We start from the raw sequence: 22779 nt of genomic DNA on the forward strand, positions 1-22779 counted from the left end.
GCTGGATTGTCTCTGGGGCATCTTTACACAGCCTGCACCTGGGGTCTTGCCTGGTGTGATAGACCCCAGCCTCTATGGATCTTGTACTCAGAGCTTGTTCTTGTGCTGCCATGATTAGTGCCTCTGTGCTGTCTTTCAGTCCAGCTTTGTCCAGCCACTGGTAGGATTTCTGGATATCAGCCACCTCCTCTATCTGCCGGTGGTACATACCGTGCAGGGGCCTGTCCTTCCATGATGGTTCCTCGTCTCCCTCCTCTTTCTTGGGTTTCTGCTGCCTGAGGTATTCACTGAGCACTCGGTCAGTTGGGGCCATCTTCCCAATGTATTCTTGGATGTTCCTTGTCTCATCCTGGACTGTGGTGCTGACACTCACCAGTCCCCGGCCCCCTTCCTTCCGCTTAGCGTACAGCCTCAGGGTGCTGGACTTGGGGTGAAACCCTCCATGCATGGTCAGGAGCTTTCTTGTCTTTATGTCAGTGGCTTCTATCTCCTCCTTTGGCCAGCCTATTACCCCAGCAGGGTACCTGATCACGGGCAGGGCGTATGTGTTGATGGCCCGGATCTTGTTCTTACCATTCAGCTGACTCCTCAGGACTTGCCTGACCCTCTGCAGGTACTTGGTGGTTGCAGCCTTTCTAGCGGCCTCTTCATGGTTCCCATTTGCCTGCGGGATCCCCAGGTACTTGTAACTGTCCTCTATGTCTGCAATGTTGCCTTCTGGTAGTTCAATCCCCTCAGTTCTGACTACCTTCCCTCTCTTTGTTACCATCCGACTACACTTCTCCAGTCCGAACGACATTCCAATGTCATTGCTGTATAGCCTGGTAGTGTGGATCAGTGAATCGATGTCTCGTTCACTCTTGGCATACAGCTTGATGTCATCCATGTACAGGAGGTGGCTGACAACTGCTCCGTTCCGTAGTCGGTATCCGTAGCCAGTCTTGTTAATGATCTCACTGAGGGGGTTCAGGCCTATGCAGAACAGCAGTGGGGACAGAGCATCTCCTTGGTAGATCCCGCACTTGATGGTGACTTGTGCTATGGGCTTGGAGTTGGCCTCTAGTGTTGTACGCCACATCCCCATTGAGTTCCTGATGAAGGCTCTTAGGGTCCCATTGATCTTGTACAATTCTAGGCATTCCAGTATCCAGCTGTGGGGCATTGAGTCATAGGCCTTCTTGTAATCAATCCAGGCAGTGCACAGGTTGGTCAGTCTGGTCTTGCAGTCTCGGCTGATTGTTCTGTCTACCAGTAGCTGGTGTTTTGCACCTCTGGTATTCTTGCCAATTCCTTTCTGTGTCCCGCTCATGTATTGACCCATGTGCCTGTTCATCTTAGCCGATATGATGCCTGACAGGAGCTTCCATGTAGTACTGAGGCAGGTTATTGGTCGGTAGTTGGAGGGGACCGGTCCCTTCTTGGGGTCCTTGGGGATCAGGACCGTCCGGCCTTCAGTTAGCCATTCCGGGTGTCTCTCGTTAACTAGCAGCTGGTTCATTTGTGCTGCCAGACGCTCGTGGAGTGCAGTCAGCTTCTTCAGCCAGTAGGCGTGAACCATGTCGGGCCCTGGTGCTGTCCACCTCTTCATACTGGAGACCCTTTCTTGGATATCTGCCACTGTGATGGTTACTGGACCCTGTTCAGGGAGGTCGCTGTGGTCTGCCCTCAGATCCACTAGCCACTGAGCATTGCCGTTATGGGTTGCATCCTTCTCCCATATGCTCTTCCAGTATTGCTCCGTCTCCAGCCTTGGTGGTGCTGTTCTCTTATTGTTCCCTTGCCACTGAGAGTACACCTTTGCTGGTTCTGTGGAGAACAGCTGGTTTATTCTCCTGCCTTCTATCTCTCTGGTGTACCTCCTCAAGCGGCTGGCCAAGGCTGTGAGTCTTTGCTTGGCAGTTTCCAAGGCCTCAGGTATGGACAGCTTGCTGTATTTCTTAGGCACCTTATTTATGGTATATATATATATATATATATATATATATATATATATATATATATATATATACACACATATAAATATTCATGGGTGTTAGGAGGTTGCAGAAGAAAACAGACAGAAAAGATCTATAGAAAGCTATAGAAAGAAAAGCGATGGATTGGGAAAACAAGGAGAACAAAGGGGGGAAAGGGTCTGCTGCTCCATTTCAATCGGTCGCTGTCTGAGTTAGGGCTTGCCAGGGACACAAGTTATACACTCACACAAGCAATTTTAATGCAGCTATAAAGATTAGATGATTGCACATTTCCTAATACCCTCTGTATAGGACACAGCCTGTTTCTCCTAATCAGCCATTTAAAAAAGAAGCCAATCCAATCAAAGTCACAATAATTATATGCAGATGCAATGTCTCTCCCAATGCTAATAACATCCAAAAGCTGTCAGTGGTTTCTCATACACACACTAATTCTTTCCCTAATTCTCATTTCAACCCCCAAATGACATGAAATCCAGTATCAATTAGCACCTTGCTGGCTAACAGCGAGATCCTGGCTGTCTCTTAATTGAAGAGGTTACTATAGAAACAGAGGATGCTAATCCTCAAGATGGAGAAAGAAGAGAGGGTCTTTAGGCCTCCCAAGAGAAGTAAACATCTTTTCAACAGTCAGTAACATCTTCTTATTAGCTGACAGCAGTACATTAAATTATTATAATTAGAAAGTGTGAAGCAGCAGAAAAGTTAACACTAAAACCCTTCAGTCTTTTCCAGTTAATATCTTTATTAAGCTTGAGGAAGTAAAAGATCTATGAGCTTGATTATCTTTTTCTTGTCTTTTCCCTGTAATTCAGTTTGAAAGTTAATTTAAAATGTTTCAAATTATTATCCGTGCACATATGTTAGTCACAAACAGATATTTTGACTCATCACCAGTTACAGCAGGTATATTAACAATTGCTGCACTCCGCTCCTTTTATGTGTGCTGGTTCTCTGTGAACGTTTACTGTGCTACTTAATGGAGCTCAGCCATTATTATTATTATGCTTATGTTTGTTTTTGTTTTTGTTCTTTTTCTGCTGCCATAAAATAGGTCTGTTTACATAGACTTAATAGACAGCTATACTAGCAAGCATCCTCATGCAATGAGCCGCACCACAATTATATGTTTTTAGTTAAATCTGCAAAAAAAGATAACACAGGTATAACATTTTGGCATCAACAAGGTGATACCCAAAGAGCTATTAGCTGAAGACTCAGCATATCTGGGGGAGTGGGGGCGGGGATCTTCTTTGGTTCAAGCCAAAACACAGTTGAACATCTTTACAAAATTACCATCATGATAACCCTGCAATGCCACCTGTAAAGTGTCTAATTCACTTCATTCTTCATTTTTCAGTATAACAATGATTCCAACACCGCCAGTGCAGTAAAAGCATGCATGGATAGAAAAGCACACAATGTAAAACTATCACTGAAAGATTTGCCTCGCCAGAGCCCAAATCTCAGTGAGGCATCATTTTGACAGAGAACAAAATAAAAGGCAGCCAATATCCAAAAAAGAGCTTTGAATATCCTTCAAGAAGCCTGGAGAACAATCGTGAAGATTACTTAAATAAATTATAATAGAGCTTGCTTAAGAGAGTTCAGTCTGCATTGAAGAATAAAATTGGCTACACCAACTATTAGCAGCTATTTCAAGCTTGTTAGAATAGTACAAATTCTGTTGTTGCCTTTATAGGCAATATTATATAACCCCAATTCCAGTGACGTTGGGACGTTGTGTAAAATGTAAATCAAAACAGAATACAATGATTTGCAAATCCTTTTCAACCTATATTCAAGTGAAGACACTACAAAGACAAGATATCTACTGTTCAAACGGATAAACTTTGTTGTTTTGTAAATCTTCACTCATTTTGAATTTGATGCCTGTAACACATTCCAAAAAAGCTGGGACAGGGGCATGTTTACCACTGTGTTATAACTTTTAACAACACTCAATAAGTGTTTGAGAACTGATGACACTAATTGTTGAAGCTGTGGAGGTGGAATTCTTTCCCATTCCTGCTTGATGTACAACTGCAGTTGCTCAACAGTCCGGAGTCTCCATTGTCGTATTTGGCACTTCATAATGCGACACATATTTTCAATGTGAGACAGGTCTGGACTGGAGGCAGGCTACTCTAGTACCCGCACTCTTTTACTACGAAGCCAGGCTGTTGTAGCACATGCAGAATGTGGTTTTGCATTGTCCTGCTGACATAAACAGGGACGTCCCTAAAAAAGACATCGCTGTACGTACCTTTCAGCATTAATGGTGCCTTCACAGATGTGCAAGCTACCCATGCCATGGGCACTAACACACCCCGTACCATCACAGATGCTGCCTTTTGAACTTGCGCTGATAACAATCTGGATGGTCCTTTTCCTTTTTGGCCCACAGGACACGACATCCATGATTTCCAAAAACAATTTGAAATGTGGACTTTTCAGACCACAGCACACTTTTCCACTTTACATCAGTCCATCTCACATGAGCTTGGGCCCAGAGAAGCTGGTGGCGTTTCTGGGTATTGCTGATATATGGCTTTTGCTTTGTTTGGTAGAGTTTTAACTTGCACTATAGATGTAGAGCCAAACTATGTTAACTGAAAATGGTTTTTCGAAGAATTCCTGAGCCGCCGTGGTAATATCCTTTCCAGAATGATGTTGGTTTTTAATTCCATTAGAAAATTCTAAATAAATAGTTTTGCACACTCTGGGCAGGGTAAGATTACACCAATAACAAGTGGATAATCAATACCCTGCATAACAAACACCGATGGCAACACCAAAACTAAAGAAAGGCTTTAATACCTGCGCCTATTATTGATGCCACTATTGGCATAACTGTCATTTGCATGACCTTAAAAGGTGACATTTTATCTGAGATAAAACAGTAATTACATAAACCACTTCACAGTTGGACTCATTGAACAGTTGGATTAAATCCCTGGAGCCAGTCAGTGTCTTTCAATTAGTGCTTCCTCAACCTGTCAACATATTGTAGAGCAAGACAGTCAAATTGCACCTGCTCATTCACCCTGAGAAGAACATTAGCTTCACGTCTGTGTAACGTTATGTAATGTAATGTAATTTCTGCAGGTGTGGAAACACCTGCATCCTCCACAGTAAATTGTTAGATGTATTGTGGTATTCCAAATTATAATTTGAGATCTGGTAAAATTAAGCAAACTCTGCCTAGTAATAAAATCATGTCATATGAGCAGAAACTGTTATTATAATAGACACCGTGTTGGATCTGTTTTCTACATTTCTGCAGAAAATACTGAATGTTCAGTTTTGTTGGACGTTTGTATATTGAGTTCCTTTGTTAATCTGTATCTTTAATTTAGAATATGGGCTTTATATTTCCATAATTCATTGTCTAAATATGTATTATGTATCTCAGTATTTACAATATAAACTGATAGATAGAAGAAATCAGATTTCAGCAATGATTCTGTTAGTTTAAACGCACTGTGTCATGCTGTTTGTTACAAAATCTGTGCCAGCTTTAAGTCATTAGTGGGGAACAAAAACTCTGCTCAGAAGATTAGCTACATCCATTGTTTTCAGCTGTGGCACAGCATGTCCTTCAGCTCAAATGACACTCGTGTTATCCAGAGCGTAACTGATCCAAAAGCTTGACTGTGAGACGCTTAAACTGTTGGGTTTTTCTGCTTCTGATAGCAGAATTTCTCTTGAATATGAATGTATATTTGAAGCAATTCCATACCACTCAGGAAATCAGCAAAGAGAGCCAGCATGAGGAGAAGTGCTGTAGAGGTTGATATTATTATGGTCTCCCACTGACCTCAAATAAGCACTTCAACCTGCCCATACAAACACATGCACACATCTGCATCTCTCTCTCTCACACACATACTTTCTCTCTTTCTTGCACTTTCCACTCTGATTAGGGTTGATAAAGGATCACTGTGCATTAAAATATGCCTACCTCCCATGTGGTTCCTTTACTGCTTAATGGCAAAAGTCCAGGTGTGGTGGATTACAGCTGGCTCGTGCGTCATAGCTAAAGGCCACCATTCTCTTGAGAGTGGCTTCATGGTGGGCTACTTTCAGATGGTGCGCCAACCCCAGGGCCAACTAATGAGGCTAATGAATGTCTTTGGGACTGGTGGAAAGAGAGCTTAAATATTACAGTGAATATTGACCAGGCTACTCAGCTAGACTGTGGAAAGGCACTGGTACTCCTTTGTGAAGAGAAGATATATATTTTAGTCATGCTAATTGCACCTACAGGTACTGACTGATATTAAAAGGAATCTTGGTGATGTTGGTGTGTCACAACAGGATATCCCCATTTCTTTTCTTGTGAAAATGTTTACAAATAAGATATATACAAGGAATATTTAAATTTAAGGAAGATTATGATGTGACTATTGAATGGATTGCCATAAGTAACTAGTTTTGATCAAGGCTGTTATCAAAAGAATAATTTTAATTGTACATTACTGTGTTCAGTACTGTATGAATTGACGTCCTGCAGTAGTCTGAGCAGCAGGTGAACTACAGGAGGATTTTGGGTCACCTGATTAAGCTCTAAATATGCGCTTAATTACAAAGGAAACATTTAAAGCTGGTCTAAGGGATGAAAGCTGAAGGCTCTGCTTGTTTTTTTTAAGAACCACAAATAAGCCAGCAGTCCTAGATGAAGTGCTCTATTGGGGCGTGTAACGGTGGACCTAAGAAATACCAGCCGGAGCGACTTTGACAATGCAGAACTTTTTATTAAACTCGGGGTTGTACGTGGACACATATGCTCCCGCGCTCTCTTTCTCTGCTGTCACCTCCGTCTCCGTCTGTCACTGCCAACATATAAAGAGACACAATCACTGTCAGATCCCAGCACACCTGTTCACCCCGCCCCTGCGCCGCCCCGGGAGCTCACTGCGTCACTCCTCCTCTGCAGCTGGCCAAGGACCACACCCACGCCACAGGGCGATATGGTCTTTAAGATAAGATGGAGTTTGATCATTTAAGAAAAATGTTTAAATTCAACACTGAAGTTAAAAGGGGTCAATGAGGAAAAGCTAATATTGGAGAAGTATGGGATGCCTTTCTAGTCCCTATCAGCACTCTCACTGCATTCTGGATCAAATAAATTACAGTAGTCCAGCCTAGAAATAATGAATGCTTCAACAAGTTTTTCAACCCCTAAGTAATGCCTTGAAGAGCTTTTTAATGTTGCAGTGTTGTATGTTTTAGAGAGATCTAATGCTGTTTCTGCCTTTTATTCAAGACTGAATGTGTAAATAGAGACTACAAACCTCTCAATTGTTTGTTAATGGTGCGACAGCGGTTAGAAAGAGTTTGTGCTGCTAATTCAATGCTAATTCTGGTAGTTAGTGTCTGCAACTCTGCTTTGCCAAAAGACCTTGAATGTACATCACACAAAGAACCTCGACCCCTTTATCAGTCCTGGTGGTCACCATGGCAACAGTGTCTGCATCCAGGCAGTTCATGAAGGCTATTAGAAACAAGGGGTTTCTGCATCAGTAGCCCCTGTGCAATAGCTAAGCTCAATGCACTCGAAGGAAACTAATAAGTCTGAGTTCTTGTGCAGAATTTATCTGGGATTATTTTTACAGAATATCAAAGCTTACAGTTCCTCGGAATAGAGTTATGATTATGCAGCAATATAATAGTCATTTAGCAAAGCCTAACTGCATACACTAATATCGATACAGGCACACTACAGGTAATTCAGATAACCTCAAGAATACTTTAACAAAATCAAAGTTTCACATGATGTCAGATAATGAATCTACATTTTAAAGGTTTTTTTTTTTTAATTAAATCTGCGAAGGTCAGTGGGCATTTAAGGGAAATGTAGGGTACTCGTGGGTCTTGTAGTTCAGAAGCATGCCAAAGAAGCCCTATTATCTCAACAAAACTTTTCCCCAGAGGTGTGAATGAATTTCTAATTGAAGTGCTGTTTGGTGAAATTATTGATGCACTGCTAAACAGGACATATATGATATCCAAACATGAGATTTTGTAATAAGCCCTGCACCAGAAAGGCTGTTAAATGCAAAGGTGATGTGAATTCTCATGAAATGTTATGCAAAATTAAAAAACTGCAAACATGCTAAACGGATATCGTGGCAAAATTGAAATAAATGTCCATCGATGCAGAGGGTATGAAAAGAGACTGATCATGCAGGAACATTGTGCCACATCTTGTCTTCTGCATGACCTTACTTTGTCTTTGCTCAGGTTAGTGCTGTTGCCAGGATACAATTTCCTATGGCAACACTTGAGCCGAGGAGGTGAACAGCAGTGAAAGGATTCAGGTAACCGGCTGCTTTGCATCCTGTGGACCGGAAGCCCATACATAGACATATGTGCACATCCGCACACATAAGCAGCCCTCAAAGTTCAATTTGATTCAGCACAGCGGCTGACATTTTTCTCTTGCACATAAAATGAAATCAGACACAATTTGGGCAATTTTACGTTAATCTGTTATGCATATTAAAGTTATTTATGTCTAATATACTGAAAATTATGTGGTCATGGATGTGCTACATGTTATGTCTAACAGAATTAGTCACTTCTTTGTGTCTTGTGTGCAATAATGATCACTGCTGCACAGAAATATTCACTCAGTTTCTATCCTCACTTCAATAAAATGAAAGTAACACTTATCATGGTGGACTGCAAGAGTAGATGAGATTGTTTGCGTGACTGTCGTGTGTTCAGTATATATATGAGCCTTAATAATGGGAGGAGCTGCAGCACAGCTTAAAGTTTGAGAAACTCATTCCCCTGAGAGACTTTAAAGCATTGCCATATTTATATAGTCATGTTTTAATTAGTTGGTAGTGTGTGTGTGTGTGTGTGTGTGTGCGCATTGTTGTTTGAGTAAATAAATGTCATTGTGGTGTTGTGCCCTAAAATGTAAAGCATCAATAACTATTTAATTAACTAACTAGATATATGAACAGCAGCTTATTGTATATTCATTGCAACAGACAGCAGATCCTCTCCGTTTATATGAGTGCATACTGCCACCATTCGTTGGAAGGGCATTACTACCTCAGCCGTGCACATCCTGTTACTAATTCTGAAGCGTATTAATATTGAAAAGCATGTCACTTAATTGTCGGATCTAACCTGGTAAAGCAAAATGGTCCCCTTTGCCCCGTCCTCCATAGTTGCAGACCAAGGCTGTTTCACAGAATAAAGTGTCTCAACAGGTCTGCATGTTTTTCTCTTTTCTCAAGCACGTCCACATCCTCATGGTCATCACTGAACTTAACGGTTTCACAGGAAGCAACACGTCATTGCAAAAGCACCACGCCAACACTTGCTCATTGACCCTCAACTCTGCTGGATTCAGATGATGAAAGTGTCAGGGATGCTGAGCTTACACTACTCAGTGCTGCGATGAGCATTGTCGGGTGGGGTGAGGTGGTGAGCGGGGCCTCTTCATCAATGGGACTCCATTATGACTCATCTGTACTAAACACCTACAACCTATCCTTGCTGTGCAAAGCTTCCCTTTGTCCTGCCGAGTGTGTCTCATCCAGCACTTGAGAGATGAGGACTCGCTGTCTATATTTTATATTGTTGCAAAACACATAACTGCATCAGACGGTAAATTCAGTCTTTCACAATTTATGATATGTTTTCCCACTTATGTGCGTTAGACTTGAGTCCAGGAAAGAATTTATTATGTTAGCGTAAATGGACTGAGTGAACCTGAATCGGAATTCTTGGTTGAATAGGGGGAATGAATTTCCGGTGACAAACAGTCCTCAGCTTTTCAGGGGCAAAAACCGACTGCAGCCTCAGTTCAGTGTAACTACAATTACAAGCATAAACAGTTCATGTCATTGTATGGAAAATTCTAATTGTGTTGAGTAACTAGAAAACTTGCTTAGGCTGCATTATTCAGTTTCATAAGAACTGTCCCTCCTGCATATAAATGCACTCTCAAAATTGTCCAAAAGATGGTAACATAGAGTAAATGGACTGGTTCTTATGAAGCACTTTTCTGCTCAGCTTGAGCACTTAAAGCAGTTTATACAACATGTCTCATTCACCCATCATCTAATCGAAAGGAAAAAAACATATTTATCAACATGTAGAGCACTCCTTACGTTGTGGTACATCTTATCTCCTGTGGTACATCACACTCCCATGAATGCACCGGGAGCAGCCAGGGATTCAGTATCTTGCCCCAAGGATACTTCGACATGCAAACTGGAGCAGCCAAGGATCAAACCGCCAAACCTCTGATTTAGTAGATGACCTGCTCTGCCCGCTAAATTACAGCCACCCCTCAAAGCTGACCTCCTGTGAGGTCAGCTTTTACAAGAACTGGGAAATTTATCCACCAACAAAGTTCAAAGTGCAGTTTTCTGTGTAACTGGTAATGTATTTCTTTTCACAAGCTCTCCTATAACACATGAGAGTATGCCAAACATCAAATTAAGCCAGCCTGACTTCTGTTTGACCGTAATCTCAGACAGTCATCACCTCCTGTACCCAGCAGTCACTGTTCTGCCTTCTCATATCAAAGCTTATGATTAATTCTTAGAAAATAAACTTCAAAATAATTCACCATTATATATCTGTGAAGAGAAAAATCAGTAAATCTGACACTACCTGGCTTTGTGCAGCAGTAAATATGTCTAAATATTTGCCATCGAAAAAAGCTAACTCAGCGAGGAATTCATAAAATACAACAAAAACAAACCAACATGATCCCCTAATTTTTTTAAAGGTCTCTTTAAAACCTTTTGTTTTCAACATGTTCTTTCTAATCAAACGTTTGACATGATTTGTTCTATTCAGTATGCAAATTTAGTCTATGGGGTTTTTGTTTTATTTTCCAGAATAGCTGCCAGCATTTTGACTGTTATAAAAAAAGGACACTTATTAAAAATTGTTCATTTTTAGTATAATTGTGTCCTTCTGAATACAAATCAATTATGCATAGCTTTAGGCCTTGTTGAATTTCATTTTAAATCTCTTTTTTACCCTCTAATCTCAGCCCAAATTGTTTTAATCTTCCTGCCAAGTACAATGAAACAGTTTTCCTCTACCCTCAGTGCATTAACTGCATATCTCCAGTATATTTTTATTACAGCAATTAATCTTGGCTTGGGTTACATATACTTGCATTTTCTGCTAAGATGTGTACCCACTGCCTCCTAGTGTATCCGTTGGATAATAATCAGAACATTGAGTTCATTCTTCTCTGATCATTCTCTTGTAGGCAAATTCATGTGCAGACTGTCTTTGTCTTGCTGCATGACCCACTTTCTCTTGAAACTGTGGCCTGGAATATTTCCTTTAGAATTTGCTGGTATAATTTGGACGTCACTGGTTTGTCAGTAATAGCAAAGCAGGTCCAAGTTATGTATATATACACCACCACGTTTCACAGTTGGAGTACCTGACAAGATGCTCACTAAAACCCCACTGTGATCCCATTAGTTCCTTGTCAAATCCCTAGCAGATCCCGTTCCTCAATAAATAAATTGTAATTTATCATGTTTTTCTCTCTCATCTTTTAATTAGGTTCTGCTTATCTCTGCGTATCTGCTTGTTTTTGCAGTTATGTTGTGCTGAGGCATCCAGCACACACCCTCTCTTCTTGGCCAGAAAAAAAACTTGAACTGAAATAAAAGACTTTGTTCTGTTTTCAAAATCATCTTTGGCTGATGTAGATAAATATCAAGGAAATGAGAAAGGACACCATCACAAAATTTAATATATAGATATACAGAAAATACTAGCTTAATTTGGATTTTACCATACCATGATAATTAATCCCATTAATATCTGTGAAACAAAGTTGACTTGGATTGTTGAGTGTTATGTGCTTTGTATATGAGAAGCTGTAAATAGGGCAATCAGCTGTCCCTCTTTAAGTGGGACTGCACAGTGTTGGCACTCCTGTCCCACATCTTGAGATCACATCCTACATTTTCACTTGCTGCACAGGACACTATTCTAAAGCCTGGCTCTTACTCAGTGAGTGTAAAAGGAAAAACTTTTTATTTTTATTCAGACGTATGTTAACCTGCATAATATTTTGCCAATTAGTGGATGTTACAAGTTACCAAAAAGGCTCAGCACTAGTAACGTGCACCGCTGTGTTTGTCCCACATTAATTTGTTGGGATTTGGTCATCTCAGCTGTAAATAGAATATCAGTCCTCTACCTGCAAGATGGTGTTTTCTACAGGCCTCCAAATCTGCTGTCAGATAGCAAACATCCAGATATTTTAGGAAATTTAAGCATCCATCATTTGGGGTTAACGTCAGCTGCACTCCATAAGTCCATATCCAGAGAGCAATAAAAGATATATATCCTTAAAAATATGAAGGATCGGGCTCAAGGTCATCTAGATGTCTAGATATTGGAATTTCAAATGTCTCTTTTTATTTATTTTTTTTATATTCATTTATTTTTAGAAAATTATTGTCAGTAAGGATTTGAAATTTTAAACTTTTCTGCAATTCCTATCACCTGGGATTACATCCAGACAAATCAGAAATGTTGTGGTGTGAGGCATTTGAGAAACTGGACTGATCCACTTGAAATTACATTTAATGTGTATGCACGCGATTTGTTTCTTAGATCTTATGCAGATGACTTCTGGACTGAAAAGCTAAAAAAAATCACCTGAAAGTGCTGAAACAAGCTGAAATACGAAATTTAAGATGGAGCCATATGGACGGAACTGCTGCACTTCTCCCCCTCGCCGGGTGGTGGCAGCAGCAAGCGCGCATGTGCCACAAACTGTATTCTCCACGCCCATACAAGGCGTTTACTTCAAATTTCCGCATTTTGTGCTAAAAGGACAACTAGTCGCACTAAACTTTTCTCTGTTTTGGTGCAGTTGTTTTAGCTGTTATTTGAGTGGCAATGGCGAGACTTCTTCTGGGGGCAAACCTGAGGAGATGCGTCGCCTCTCAGATCAGAATGGCATCTGATCAGGTAAACTTTGGTGGGTTTGGTGACAGTTTTGGACGTTAGCAGCTAGCTCGCTAACGTCTGCCATATCAGTAAAAGGCTCGCGAGGAAGCCAGGTGGTCAAAAAATGCGACTTAATTGGTGGAAAAAGCAAACAGTGATGTTTGTAAATAGAGACGACAGAAGATCCCTCATGGCTGCAATGAAAAACACGCAAAATGATGTATGTGCAGTTTTATTTACCCCTAAACACTTTACTGACTCACTTTTTTGCGACATGTCAGTTGGTTTATGGCTATATAGACTAAGTATGTGACATTAATTGTAACGCTGTTCTTATGAACAGGATAAAATAAATATTTTATCCTCTTTTTAGTTGTGTAAATACCTGAAATCACCAGCATTTATGTGCAAAACTGCTGAAATGTGGCAAGCCCCTTATCTTGGAAGGAAAAATTAATTAAATTAAGCTTTATTCATTGTTTCAAACATATATTGTTGCTGAAAGGAGTCCGTGAAAGAAGTGAAAAATCTAACCTTACTGTGTCATTTCAGTTGAAGGTTGGCACACCTTATTCAGACTCCAATGAAAATGGTCAAAGGTCAAAAAGATCACTGTAGTCTATTCCACATTCTGTACACTCAGTATGAGCTGCTGCCTGGCACACTTCTACTACAACATCCAGCTGCCTCCTTTAGAGGTTGTCACAGCAGATCGATTGTCTCCAGCTCATATCACCCCATCCCTAAGCATCTTCTTCTTTATTATATTCATGAGCCTCCTCTGACATCTTCCTCTTTTCCCTCTGCCTGCCAGCTCCATCTTCAACAGCCTTTATCCAATATATCCACTATCCTTCCTTTACACATGTACAAACCATCTCAGCTTTGCTTCCCTAACTTTATCTCCAAGTGCTCGAAATGTACTCATTTCTAAACTTGTCCAATCTGGTCATCCCAGTGAAGATCTTTACATCTTCAGCTGAGCCTTCTGTCATTTTGTCAGTGCCACCATCTCCAATGTGTCAAGATTTTAACTTGTGATGGATGAGCGTATACTTGTGGGTCAGATGGAAAATAAATGCACTTGTCTTGATTTACAGAAATGTTGGTCCTAATATAATAGCACTTGCACTTTGATGTCTATCGTTTTGTTTTTTTCTTCTAGCTTGGTGAGTTGGGCAAGGGAGCTGGGAAAGGTGGTGGTGGAGGAGGCTCTGTGAGAGAGGCCGGAGGTGCATTTGGAAAGAGAGAAGTAGCGGAAGAGGAGCGATACTTCAGGTAAATATTCCCTGGGATTTTTATTTTTTCCCCACAACACTTTCACCCATTAACTTTTTTTTTTTGTTTGTTTTTTCCGCTTGTAGGCAGAAGGAGAAGGAGCAGATGGAAGCACTAAGGAAGCATCATACGGAAGAGATTGAGCACCACAAAAAGGAGATTGAGCGTCTACAGAAGGAAATCGATCGCCACAAGGGCAAAATCAGGAAGCTTAAACATGACGACTGAACCTTGTTATTTCTCTTTAGGAGCCCAGACGTATCAAAAGGTTAATGGTTATTAGGCATTGATTTTTGTCCAGCTTATGTAAAGCTGAGGTCATGTTAACACTATAACTTCAAAAACAATAAAATAAAATGATTAATTTTCACATGTATCCAGAATTAATTGCCTCTCCTTTATTGCCTAACTTTTTTTTTTTTTTTTTACTTTGAGCTTTGATTTGTTTTTTAGAAAAAGGAGGCTGATCCTGTATGTAGAAATGTGGCTCCCATTGGATTAAAGCGGTGCCAGTTATAGTTCATTCTCCGTGGTTGGATAGCTGATGGAGGGCTCGTTTTTGATCCCAGCGCTACCCGCTTAGTTTGAGTTGCAAAGCCCTTTTGAGCTTGGCCCCGGTTATCGCCTGGTTTGGTTGGCGTTAAGCTCAGCTCACTTCATTGCTTATAAGCGGTAAGCATACGTCTTAAACTTACTATAAGCTTCAGGTTGTCCGATACGAGCACGCCCGGCCTGGCCTGTCAAAACGAACATACTCGGCGAGTTTTCGTCCACATCTCGCGATGATTTCGAAGCAGTGGCGTTGTTCCGGCGAGCCGACGACGAGACCGTATCTGTCTGGAAATTTGTCTCGTGGGTTAGACTCAAACATATTCCGCGCATTTAGACACTATTTGTATGTCCGATAGGCTAGTCGTTTCACGTTTTAACACCCGTCGGAGTTAGTTTCCTGATTCGCTCTGGTGAGTTTCGCTAACTGTGTGTTTGCCCGTGTACGGGGCGCGCGTGTACTTGATTTGCGAAAGGTGTCTTTCTGCACGGCGAGGCCTTCGTATGTAAGCTCGTTAGCCAGCTAGAAAGCTAACCATCATCATTGTTTTGTTTTTTTCCGCAAGGGCAAGATAACGTATTCGGGGATCCCTCTTGACTAAAAATGCTGTAAAATCTATCCAGCGTTGTCTACTTGTAGAAGAGGGTGTTGTGGGGTCAAAAACATATGGACGTAAATACATAAAAAGAAAAGCATTCATTTCGCTGGCTTGCAAGCTGCATGTGAAGGGGGGCGGGACTGAGGCTGTACGTGTTTTCTTGAAGTGACCAGGTTGTTGTTGTGCAGTACATTATAACGTGTCGACGCCAATTATAGTTATTAAATTACATTTATAAGAACTACAGTTCCAGTGAGTCCTATTTTTTATTTTTTTGTAATTAAATAGAAAACATAAAGCTTGTAAATCAACTTGATTAACTGCACTTGAGTTGATGACATACATAAAGATTGAAATGTAGTTTAGGATCGTGGATCTTTCTTTTTATTGGTCTGATTTTAAGTAAAATAAACTCTTAAAAAGAACCATTAAAATGTATTTCTTTGCTTTGCTGCTGAAGGAGAATGGCTGCTGCTGAGGTAAACGGTAGTTCTGCCCCGGCAAAGGAGGAGGAAGAGCCTATGGATGTGACCACAACACACACAGAGAACTACCAGACCCTCCTTGATGCTGGGCTGCCCCAGAAAGTAGCTGAAAGTCTAGATAATATCTTCCAGACAGGTGAGTGGCTGTTTGTTTATTTCCACTAAAAGAATAATGTATAGCTGCTTTTCTGTAGCTGAGCCTGATGCTGAACGTCCATTGTACCCGTAGGCCTAGTGGCATACGTTGACCTGGATGAAAGGGCTATCGATGCACTGCGGGAATTCAATGAGGAGGGAGCGCTTACTGTGCTGCAGCAGTTCAAAGAGAGCGACCTGTCCCATGTACAGGTATCCACATAGGAGAAAATGAATAGACCCATGTCTATTTGCCCTTGACAGGAGTTTTAACTTGACACAAATTGTTGCAAATTGATTATCTCATTTGATTTTGTTTTTCATTGCAGAATAAAAGTGCTTTCCTTTGTGGAGTTATGAAGACCTACAGGCAGAGAGAAAAACAAGGAAGTAAGGTACAAGAGTCCACCAAGGGCCCAGATGAGGCAAAAATAAAGGTAAACAAAGTCATTTGGCTAAGCTCTTTTGTGTAGCGGGTCAGATTGAATGTCATATAAACACGCCTCTGCAGCCGCAGTTCAGTTAATGTTTGTTTTGTGTGTGTGTGTGTTTCAGGCCCTGTTGGAGCGCACAGGATACACCCTGGATGTCACTACAGGCCAGAGAAAATATGGGGGTCCTCCACCTGAGGATGTGTTCAAAGGCACTCATCCAGGCAGTGGAACTGAGGTAGAGAAGTGATTGACAGATTAAAAAATTGTCTGTCATGATTTCCAAGGCTGGGTTTTATTATTTGAGTAAGATTGAGAAAATATAAGCTAAATGTCATTCATAAAGACTAAAAGCGTAATGTTTTGCAAATCATTACGCTCTCTCACATTTCTTTCCCCTCTGTCCTCTCCTCAGGTTTTTGTTGGAAAAATCCCCAGGGATTTGTATGAAGATGAGCTGGTGCCGCTCTTTGAGTCTGCTGGTCCCATCTGGGACCTCAGGTTAATGATGGACCCTTTATCTGGTCAGAACAGAGGTTATGCCTTCATCACATACTGCAATAAGGATGATGCACAGAAGGCTGTGAAGCTTGTAAGTAATGTCGCGGGAAATATCAGTCCATATTTTAACAGCTTGAGGAGAAATAGACTTAAAGGTTTACTTATTAGAAAGTGTAATAACTTGTGCTTCACAGTATTTTCAGCTCATTTCACTCATTTGTTAACTTGTCTGGGGTTTTTTTGTTGTTGTTTTTTTACAGTGTGATAACCATGAAATCCGCCCTGGCAAGTACTTGGGAGTTTGTATATCTGTTGCAAACAATCGCCTGTTTGTCGGATCGATTCCAAAGAACAAAACAAGAGAAAGTATATTGGAAGACTTTGGCAAAGTGACAGGTTTGTTTCTAACATGCAGGTTTTTGTTTCTTAGAGACTCATTTAAACAAATTATCAGTGCTTAAAAATGATTGATAAACACACACAACAATGGTTGTGAAAGTCAGATGTTATTGTTTACCTCACAGAGGGTCTCCAAGAGGTGATATTGTATCATCAGCCGGATGACAAGAAAAAGAACCGTGGTTTCTGTTTCCTCGAGTATGAGGACCACAAGTCCGCGGCACAGGCTCGCCGTCGCCTGATGAGCGGCAAGGTCAAAGTGTGGGGGAACCCGGTCACTGTGGAGTGGGCTGACCCTGTAGCTGAACCAGACCCAGAGGTCATGGCTAAGGTTAGTGATTTTAGTGTCCCATTGTTTAATACACATCAGGCATGCTCTGCATTCCAGTGCGACAAACATACTGTTTCCTCTGTTGTTACAGGTAAAGGTGCTCTTTGTGAGGAAGCTGGCAACAGCAGTGACTGAGGAGCTTCTTGAAAAGACCTTTTCCCAGTTTGGAAAGCTGGAACGAGTGAAGAAATTGAAAGACTACGCTTTTGTCCATTTTGAAGAGAGGGATGCTGCCGTAAAGGTGAGTTTCTCGTGCTTTGGCCAAACCTTTTTGCTTGTGTGACGATTCCGTGAGTTTCTTTTATGAGAAACTGATTGTTTTGTTTGATTAGGCAATGGAGGAGATGAATGGGAAGGAACTGGGAGGAGAAGAAATTGAGATTGTCTTGGCAAAGCCCCCAGACAAGAAGAGGAAAGAGCGCCAAGCAGCTCGGCAGACTACCAGAAATGCGGGGTGAGTCAGAGACATCTGACTGGTCAGCTGACGTCTTCTCATTTAAGGAATCAACTGCTTGAAGTGATATCTTCTTCTTTCCAGGTATGATGACTACTACTACTATCCACCTCCACGCATGCCTCCGCCGGGCCGAGGCAGGGGCCGTGGTGGCCGAGGGGGCTATGCCTATCCACCTGATTACTATGGCTATGATGACTACTACGATGACTACTATGGCTACGACTATCATGACTACCGTGGTGGCTATGAAGACCCTTACTACGGCTACGAAGACGTGTACACCATGAGGGGCCGTGGTACTCGTCCCAGCAGGGGAGGTCCACCTCCTCCCAGGGCTCGTGGAGCTCCACCGACACGAGGCCGGGGTGGCTACGCCCAAAGAGGGCCACCCCTCGGTGGTCCGAGGGGTGGCCGAGGAGGGCGAGGTGCCCCTTTCCAGCCTCAGAGGGGCCGCGGTCCTCGCGGGGCCAGGGGCAATCGCGGCGGCAACGTCGGCGGAAAGAGGAAGGCAGACGTGTTTAACCAGCCTGACTCCAAGCGCCGCCAGACCAACAACCAACAGAACTGGGGGTCCCAGCCCATCGCCCAGCAGCCCCTGCAGCAAGGGGCCGACTATTCTGGTAACTATGGTTACAGTAATGACACCATGGAGTTTTCACAGGATTCTTATGGGCAACAGTGGAAGTAGATGCACCAAAAGGTATTTGGCAACAAAAAAAAAGAAAAGAGAAAAAAAAAAGAAAAACAACAATAAAAAAACAAAAAAACAAACAGGAGATTGGCCACAATGTTTTTGATTGACTTTTTATTCTTCATCCTTCGTGGAAAAAAAAAATCTGTATATATCTCAGAAAAAATAAAAATAAATGGACAGACCCCAGAATTGGCTCAAGATGATTGGCTGGAAAGCCTTTTGGCTGAAGAAATGAACGTAACCGTTGTGGTGAATCATTTCCTACTCCTACGGTTACATTGGGACACGTGTCTTTAAAAAAAGAAAAACACTCAAAAAACGCTTTTATTGTTACTTTTTGTTCCTGGTTCTTTTTAAAGCCAACAATGAACATTTACACACACAAAAAGAAAAAAAGTGGACATTTCCTTCTCAAAAAGTCTGAGACAACATTAAATAATGAATATTGCCTTGCAGGAAGTTTCTGTCCATGCCCCTTTCCTCCCTTCTCCTTCTTGTACTCCCTTTATTTGTGGTTTCTCATAGTTGCTTTAGGGACTTGCTTGTAAATAAATGCATATGGTAGAGCTTTCTTACGTCATTTTTTTTTTCTTTTTGTTTTTGCAACGGTGGAGAAAAGAATCCACAGGAAGGAAGAAAAATCAAAGTTTTGTAATGTTTAAAGTGTATGCCTAGCGTTTCTAGATATAGACAAATTGTGTTTTTTTTGTTTTTTAAACTGATACCATAACTTCCTATGTTTTCTTTAAACTTGCCCAGTAGAATTTGGTTTGGCTTACCTTAAGAGCCATAGCAGTTTGTTCTCTGATGTTCTTTGTATTTATAACTTTTACGTTTGTTCCGTTTCAATAAAACTCAGCTGAGCATCAGTCAATTGTCAGATACTCAAATTCCGTGTTGTCATTCAGTATTTGATTTGATTTTTAATCTCAATTCTCTCATTTGGATGAATATCTTCTTTTCCAAGTCAAATTCTTTCTCTCTCAAAGGTTAATCACAAACGACTGAAATTGCGCAGTCAGACAACGGGACGAGAATTCGAAAGGTGTCTGGATGATACAAAAGCAGGATTTATTTTTTGTATTCCTTATTCTTCAGACTGCAGTAATATCCTGCACACTGAATTCATGTTGTGAATGTTGCAGCAACAATTAAAGGGACCGCACTGTAAATTGGACTCCTTGCAATTACCCAAGATTGTTCCTGTCTGTCAAACGGTGAACAACCAGCCTACCGTCACTTAATGCTGTCGTTTATGACGAGAAGATGGAAAGCAATTTACTCTTGTGAAAATAATGCAAATGCTTATTGAGCTTTTTATTGACCGGTATAACATTTAATAATTGGAGAGCAGTGGGTAGCTAACACAGGATTTTCACAGGTGTAAATTTCCAGCACCTCCCAGCTCCAGTGTTTTGTTTTTTCCCCTCTTTTTTTAGGGCTGACATCTTATGAAACTTAAGCTCTGTATCCACAAACTTTCAAGACAAGGACAGTTTTGGATAATAGTAGAAAAAAAATTATTCACACGTCTGTGGTCCTGATACTGACCTCCTTACAACATTTAGAGCAACACATTTGACTTGGAATGGATTTTCTGCAGCTAATTTCCAAAATCTGCACATCATCTCATCGTCTTTTTCTCTCCTTTTGAAGACCCCAAGGATCTGACCATCCAAATTTCCTAAAACGCACCTCCAGCTATAGCAAGCGATCACCTGTCAGGATCTGTTTAGAAAACTTTTTGTTTTGTTTCTTTTAGCCATTGCGTTTTGGTACCATGGTGTCATTGTATTTTGTTTCATGTGTCTGTCCTCTTATTCCAACCTGCCTAGGTGGAGAAGCATTGAGAGCGGCACCGCTAGAATGAGGAACTCACCTGAACGGTACTCAAGGGTGAGCTAGCCTTGCACAGAGTACTGTCTCCTCTTCTCTAGCTAATTGTAATCACTGGAGAAACACTAGCCCTAATTATACACTATGCTTTTATCATCTCTTTGCTAATATACTCTGCTGTGAATCAACGTTTTTTTCCTTGGGTTTTTTTTTTTGGGGGGGGGGTGATTTTTTTTTTTCTCTCTCTCCTCTTTTCCAGGCTATCAAGAAGAATCAAAAATTGATTGAAGAATCATTGAAAATAATAATTCAAACCGGCAGATTTCTGGGGTTTAGAGAACATGGGAATAATGGGTACTTCATTCACAATTATAATGTCAATTTTTCATCTAAAGGTCAATGGGAGTCGTGCACAAATTTAGACTGATTAAACAGCCAGAAGGGCAGCCAGCCAAGGAATTTGGTAAGCATTTGTAAACCTAAAAATATGCAAAACACCTGCTGCCTGTCTCAGCTTACTGCACCAAAATCGTCTGTTGTCTCCACGCGTTCTTTAATTTGGGCGGTGGGTGCGGAATGGACACTTTTCCCCTTCTGTGCCACTAGAGGTAGCAGCTCTGCACCAGCACTACCAGTGGTGCATTGTTTCCTTTGCCGATGCTGCACTTATTGGCTATTTTCAGAGCTGAATAGGTGTTAATTAGGGGGTCCATATTTACTAGAGAAGTTACTTTTCATATTTATTCAATCCGATTTTGAGCTGCTAACTTAAACATCTGTGAGACTGGCCTGTGTTTAAACAAAGGCTGCACCTCTAAACTGATGTCTTTACCCTTTACCGCCACAAGATGGCAGTAGAAGGGCTACATTATTTGTGTTTCACAGGTAAGCCGGGGATGTAGAGCTAGTTACTGACACACACACATTTTGATTAAAGTGCCTGCAAATGCTGGAGTTTCCATAACAGCCTCTCATGTCAGAACTGTGTCTTTATATGTTGCCTCTTGTCACCAGGCAGTAAAGGAGCTGCCCCCATCCATGTGAATGGGTTCACAGAAATGGAAAGGACTGATTGGTAAGATTGTTCATTATCAAGTAATACTCAGAAAGACTAAATATGATTTTATTTTTAGGTTAGTTCATGTTTTAAAACAATGTTGGATGTCCTAGTTCTAAACTTCCCAGAGCAAGTAAGTCTTATAAGGTTTTCAGAATAAAAATATATAAAGTTATGGATTTTGTGGATTTTATAAATGAGCATCATATGACTCTCTACAGTCATGTGCAGGGTTTGATGGTTAATGTTTAAAAATCGATCAACCAGGATTTCTTTTAGCAAGCTTTTTGTGTATGTTTTCTAGGGACTGCTATCCCTGATGATAAACCACATACCACAAGATGAGGAAGGTGCAGAGGTCCAGAACCCAGGGGGGCACATCAGCAACGTTAGGCTCAACAGAAGTCAGAGGTCAGAAAGTTTTGCAATGTAGTAATCGTATAAATGATCCCCTTCTCAGCTGGAGCAATGTTATGCATCAGAGATGTGAAGATTTTATAGCGCTTGATTTTTAAATAAATAAAAACATGTCCTTTTTTTTTTGTCTTTGGACAGAAATCGAAGAAAAAGATGGACACGTGACCCACAGCTCCATCAGAGGCCTTTGGCTCCGCCTAGTAGGCTGCCACTGCTCATTCATCCAGCTCAAAGATTTACTGCTGGAAGAGGGAACGATCTATGTATCGGACTGTTTGATACATGTTATTGCACAAATAAATTTGCAGCTTTGTGTGTGCATATTTTTTTTCTTTTGTATAAACACAATATTATACCATTACAGCATTTCTGAGATCTCATTAGAAATCACTGAGTGCAGTAAACTATAGCTGACTGTATCATAGCACATTTCCAGTCAAACCAGTGGAAATGGGCAATAGGAGAGTGGGCATATGTGGCTCACTGTAGACCTCAGCCAATCAAGCTGACTGTACTCAACTCACTGCCTCACATCACTCAATACAAATAAATACAGGAAGCACAAAGTTGACCTAAGCAAAGGAAATTTCATGCCTTAAACGTTTAAATAAATATTGCATAAGTCACATAGGATGTCTGCACCATGGCACTTATAAGTATATATTCTTA

The 22779-nt window shown here is 41.1% G+C and overlaps 2 protein-coding genes and 1 long non-coding RNA gene across 4 annotated transcripts; all 3 read left to right on the top strand.

Moving 5' to 3' along the window:
- Nucleotides 1-12790: 12790 nt before the first annotated feature.
- Nucleotides 12791-14594, top strand: atp5if1a (ATP synthase inhibitory factor subunit 1a). Its single transcript, XM_085346306.1, has 3 exons — nt 12791-12962; nt 14107-14219; nt 14306-14594. Exons 1-3 carry the CDS (start codon nt 12891-12893, stop codon nt 14445-14447), a joined length of 327 nt encoding a protein of 108 aa, XP_085202432.1. The 5' UTR covers nt 12791-12890; the 3' UTR covers nt 14448-14594.
- A 435-nt stretch (nt 14595-15029) lies between these two features.
- Nucleotides 15030-19689, top strand: LOC146609544 (heterogeneous nuclear ribonucleoprotein R). Its single transcript, XM_085345755.1, has 11 exons — nt 15030-15181; nt 15828-15988; nt 16082-16200; nt 16317-16424; nt 16543-16656; nt 16834-17010; nt 17180-17315; nt 17444-17649; nt 17741-17890; nt 17982-18103; nt 18188-19689. Exons 2-11 carry the CDS (start codon nt 15832-15834, stop codon nt 18792-18794), a joined length of 1896 nt encoding a protein of 631 aa, XP_085201881.1. The 5' UTR covers nt 15030-15181; nt 15828-15831; the 3' UTR covers nt 18795-19689.
- Nucleotides 19690-19790: 101 nt separating this feature from the next.
- Nucleotides 19791-22398, top strand: LOC146609545 (uncharacterized). Of its 2 annotated transcripts, XR_014905067.1 has the most exons (5): nt 19791-20696; nt 21032-21099; nt 21651-21711; nt 21998-22104; nt 22249-22398. It is a non-coding gene; the product is annotated as an uncharacterized LOC146609545 (long non-coding RNA). The 2 variants fall into 2 exon arrangements; XR_014905066.1 differs by having other exon boundaries at nt 21032-21711.
- Nucleotides 22399-22779: the final 381 nt, after the last annotated feature.

This window comes from Diplotaxodon limnothrissa, linkage group LG22 (assembly GCF_057381915.1).
Source record: "Diplotaxodon limnothrissa isolate DT_005_m linkage group LG22, D_limnothrissa_male_GT1.1, whole genome shotgun sequence".
Taxonomy (NCBI): domain Eukaryota; kingdom Metazoa; phylum Chordata; class Actinopteri; order Cichliformes; family Cichlidae; genus Diplotaxodon; species Diplotaxodon limnothrissa.

Bases quoted from the DNA above. Each gene is read 5' to 3' on its own strand.
- atp5if1a (XM_085346306.1), top strand. From the start codon at position 12,891: ATGGCGAGACTTCTTCTGGGGGCAAACCTGAGGAGATGCGTCGCCTCT. The intron at 12,963-14,106 runs GTAAACTTTGGT...TTTTTCTTCTAG, and splicing joins TCAGAATGGCATCTGATCAG to CTTGGTGAGTTGGGCAAGGG. The intron at 14,220-14,305 runs GTAAATATTCCC...TTCCGCTTGTAG, and splicing joins GAAGAGGAGCGATACTTCAG to GCAGAAGGAGAAGGAGCAGA.
- LOC146609544 (XM_085345755.1), top strand. From the start codon at position 15,832: ATGGCTGCTGCTGAGGTAAACGGTAGTTCTGCCCCGGCAAAGGAGGAG. The intron at 15,989-16,081 runs GTGAGTGGCTGT...TTGTACCCGTAG, and splicing joins AGATAATATCTTCCAGACAG to GCCTAGTGGCATACGTTGAC. The intron at 17,650-17,740 runs GTTAGTGATTTT...CTGTTGTTACAG, and splicing joins ACCCAGAGGTCATGGCTAAG to GTAAAGGTGCTCTTTGTGAG.